A 4,218-nucleotide genomic window follows, 5' to 3' on the forward strand; every position below is an offset into this window, starting at 1 on the left:
AGCAGGAATACTCTTTCTAGCTGATTATATCAAGACTTCGAATGTAGTTAATTTGATGGAAGGAAAATTGAAAGATGAGTGGCCAAAGTGTAGATCCAAGGAAATAAGTTGGCGCTTCGTAAAGCATGCAGTTGGCAGGCAACACGCTTGTCGATGAGCTCTCAAGAGAGCTTTTACCTTGCAAGCTTACGCAGGTGTCGGCTCGGAAGTTTCGCGTTAGCGTAGACTTTAATACTCGAATCCGAGCATAAAACTGTTCTAATAATGCCAAGTCACATATTAATCTTGTAAGATTGGTATATTCTATTTCTTTTTTTTAGTTGAGATTACGATCATTGCTGATAGGAGCTTGTGATAATTGACAATGTAAATCGTCAATTAAAGAACGACTTTAGGTTCGTATCGCTTGATTAAGTAATACAGCTTTCACTGACATGAGTTATTTTACTTGGATAAAAGGGTACTTTTGCTTTTTCCTTCTGCATTGTAAAAATAATGCTACACTCAGAAAATACAGAATAATGAAGCAAAAGAATGGCAGAGATGAAAATAGATTCAACGAGTTTTCAAAAGAATATTCCTTTCAATTTCAGCACAGTGAAATCAATCGCATTAACGCAATATTTTGTATTTGCTTTTATTCGAGAAGAATCCGTGCTATTTCGAAAGAAGGAAAAGTTATGTTTATGAAGTATATGTTTTGCAGTCTCCAATTGTTCCTTCTATAACTAAAGCGAACACAATACGACTTGTTCTTTTTATGGTAATTAGCCGCATATACGTATAGACAAAAGGATTAACATAAGTGATTGGTTTGCTTTTCTTACTTCAAGATTGTAATCTATAAAACTATAACGCCTAAAAATATAATAAACATTAATGGGCAAAAAAAGAGCATAAGATGTATTTATTACGGAAAAATTAATTTAATTATATAATATCTTTAATAACATCATGAATAATATATATATTATTCGATTGTTTTTTTGATTTATCATAAATTTTTACACTATTTTACTTTCAAAATATACATTAACCTTGAAAAATAATATCAAAAAAATTAAAATTAAAAATTGATCATTTTAATATTTTTGTATTATTATTAAATAATCAAAAGTTTTAGATTTTTAAATTTAAATTAATTTAAAAAATTCATGTACAAATTTTCTCATTAAACAAATTAGGATTAATTATTAAATAAGATTACCAAGAAATTTTAACGGATTCAAAACAATGGAATATTTCATTATTGATTCGATAAAGTTAAATAATTTAGTAGGAAACATAGTAGTGCCTGATTCATAAAAAATTCAATAAAAAAATTATTCTATACTTTCTATCAAAATAAATATTAAATTTTATGAAAATATTTTATAGTATTTAAAAATGATACAATGTATAATAAGAATTTACCACTATTATTTATTGCTTGATACTTTTATTTTTAAACTAATTAAATAAACGTTTTTGCTAAATTCATCAAATAATGAGTCTTTAATTAATACTGTAATAATTTAAAAGATGGTAAGTCTGAAGACTTGTTATATCTATAATAATTCGAATGATAGTTTTTACCCATAATTATGCTTTTGAATAGTCGTATTTAATTAAAATATTATGGTACTTATTTTATGTTGTACACATTGTACATTATGAACAAAAATACTTATAGTTGATCAGCTTTTAGTGTTTATATAATTATTTGTCAAAAATGTCATATATAAAATTTATGTACAGCATTGAAAGATTAATTACTTGATTAATCATTCCTTTCAATTACTAGATATTTCTGAGCATTATTATGAAGTCGTTTACAAAACACTAAAAGGGATCAATAAAAATCATTTAAAAGACAGGATTGCTTATATTGTGCAAACCAATTTGCCAGCACCAATTTTTATTATGAATAATTTACTAGAGGTATTTTACGATTTGTTCAAGTTTTTCCAATATATGAAAATTAATATATCTAAATTCTTTGTTTTTATATCCTATTAAGTAACTAAACATTTTAATTTCTAAGTTGCTTGCTGTAAACAGTGGAAATATATTATCAAGGAGTATTTATTATTGTATATAAATAACATTTGTTTAATGAAAAAATAAAATATCCTGCACATTAAAAGAAGTTTATTTAACGGTAATTTTTTTGATAATTATTTAATTCGGTGCATAAACAATTTTAATTTTACGTTAAAATCTCTTTACTTTCAGGATACAATATGAAAAAATTTTATTATTGATTTTTTATGTTTCACATATATGTAAGAGAATAGAATTAGATATTAAATGGATTTATAAGATCAAAATTGAAGAAGAAAATTCGTTTTTTTTTACTTGTCGATTTATCGACGATGGGTCATTATTATTTGGCAATGTTACTATTATATTGGTAAAAAGTAATACCAAGTGACAAAAGCAGCATGGCATCATGAAAATATTTATCTCTATAAAAATTAAGTAACAACTGCCCTTATTGTTTGTTGGACTTGAATCAATGATGCATAACTTTTCCAAAGGTATTTTCAGCGTTTAAAATTATAATTACTTAAGGAATGACTTTAATCGAGTAAAATCGAGTAAATTACATTGGCAGAAGATCGATACGATTCTTGACCAATTGACTGTGACGTAAGGCGATGTACTCGTACATAGCCGATGATTATCAATAATACGACTTCTCAATACCATAATGATTATAGTGCATATTTAGAAGGAACCTGACCTTAGATCGTCGTTAGTAGTTTATTACACAATACAATTTAATGTCAGAGGATACTAATTAAATTTCTTTGCAGAAAACCGTCTCTGTATTATTATACAATTGTTGACATTTGAAACTAAAGCTGATTTAACAAGCTTTTATCAGACTGTAGGAACTTGCATTGATGATCGGAGTATTGTGCCATTGAATTCTTTTTCTACAAATACAAATGTTTATTCAAACAGAGGAGTGCCATTCAAAGGTCTTTTGGTAGTGAAAGTACGAATATTTCACAGAGTTATATTCTCTAATGTTTGACTCAATTCTTCATACGCGTTTATTAATTTATGTATTGTTAATTTAATATTAAATCAATATGCATAAGAAATATTAATTCTTAGCCAATTAATAATCGCGGTTTTTTAACAACTATTTATTCTTCTACAAATTAGTATGTATATTTGGTTTTAAGAGAAAAAAATATTCACAAGTAATCATTTTCTTTTTTTTTAGCAATATACACTTTTCCCTTTAATACTTATATATTATTCTTCTTAAATACAAAATACAAATACTAATTTGTTGAAGACTAAATAATCGTTGAAGGACAGCGATTGTAAATTGACAAAGAATTAAAATTTCTATAATATTACAATTTCATCTTAAATAATATATATGTATATATACAAATAACAAAAATTGTAATAAATATATTTCACAAATATGTAAAGATATTCTAAATATAGTAAATATCATTCGCATCGATTTCTCATTGGCTAATAGCGACAGGAATGAGCAAAGCAAGCGGGGCCGTAACAAGTAGCTTCGTGTAATAGGGTGGGAGCTTCCTTGCCCAATAATGAATGCGCCTCCATTAACTAAACTGACGTTTTCAGGTCGACCAGGCACGGATTACCCGGTGCTCGGCCGAGTCCCATACACACAATTCTACTGCGACGATCAGTCGTATCCCGGTTTCTTTGCGGACGTGGAGACGCGCTGCCAGGCCTGGCACTACTGCGACATTGATGGACGACAGGCAACCTTCCTCTGCCCCAATGGCACGCAGTTCAGTCAGGCTGTCTTTGTCTGTGACTGGTGGTTCAATGTGCGCTGCGAGCTCAGCCCCAAGCTTTACGCGATCAACAGCAGACTCTACCAGCGCTCGACCGAGAGCCCGACCAGGCCCCACCGTGTCATCACTAAGGAGCTTCTCGAGAACATCTTCGCCAAGTGAGAAGACATGGGCGATATAAGGGCGAGTGGCCAAGCCTTCGAGTCTTCAGCGTGCGAAGTTCGATCGATTTAGGATCACAATCATATCAGTTGATCAATTGCAGCACTCTTTTGTTACATTATTAATGTAAACTCTTTTCGTATTTACATTTATTTGGCTTTCTATTATTAAAAATACGCTTCTTTATTATAAAAGTAATGAAAATGAAAATTGAAAAACAACGATAGTTGAAAACACTAAATTATTAAAGAAAAAACAAGCAAATTAAAAGTAAAGA

At 29.2% G+C, this 4,218-nt stretch overlaps 1 protein-coding gene across 1 annotated transcript in view; it reads left to right on the top strand.

Annotated features, from left to right (window-relative positions):
- The window catches only part of LOC105365402 (uncharacterized), a 50,824-nt gene extending 46,883 nt beyond the window's left edge, over window positions 1-3,941 (top strand). The window contains exon 3 of the mRNA XM_011503547.1: window positions 3,601-3,941. Within this exon, the coding sequence (XP_011501849.1) occupies window positions 3,601-3,941 (341 nt within the window). The remainder of the gene's footprint in view (window positions 1-3,600) is intronic.
- The last annotated feature ends 277 nt before the right edge of the window (window positions 3,942-4,218 follow it).

Source organism: Ceratosolen solmsi, unplaced genomic scaffold, assembly GCF_000503995.2.
Source record: "Ceratosolen solmsi marchali unplaced genomic scaffold, CerSol_1.0 scaffold10, whole genome shotgun sequence".
In the NCBI taxonomy this organism is placed as follows: Eukaryota; Metazoa; Arthropoda; class Insecta; order Hymenoptera; family Agaonidae; genus Ceratosolen; species Ceratosolen solmsi.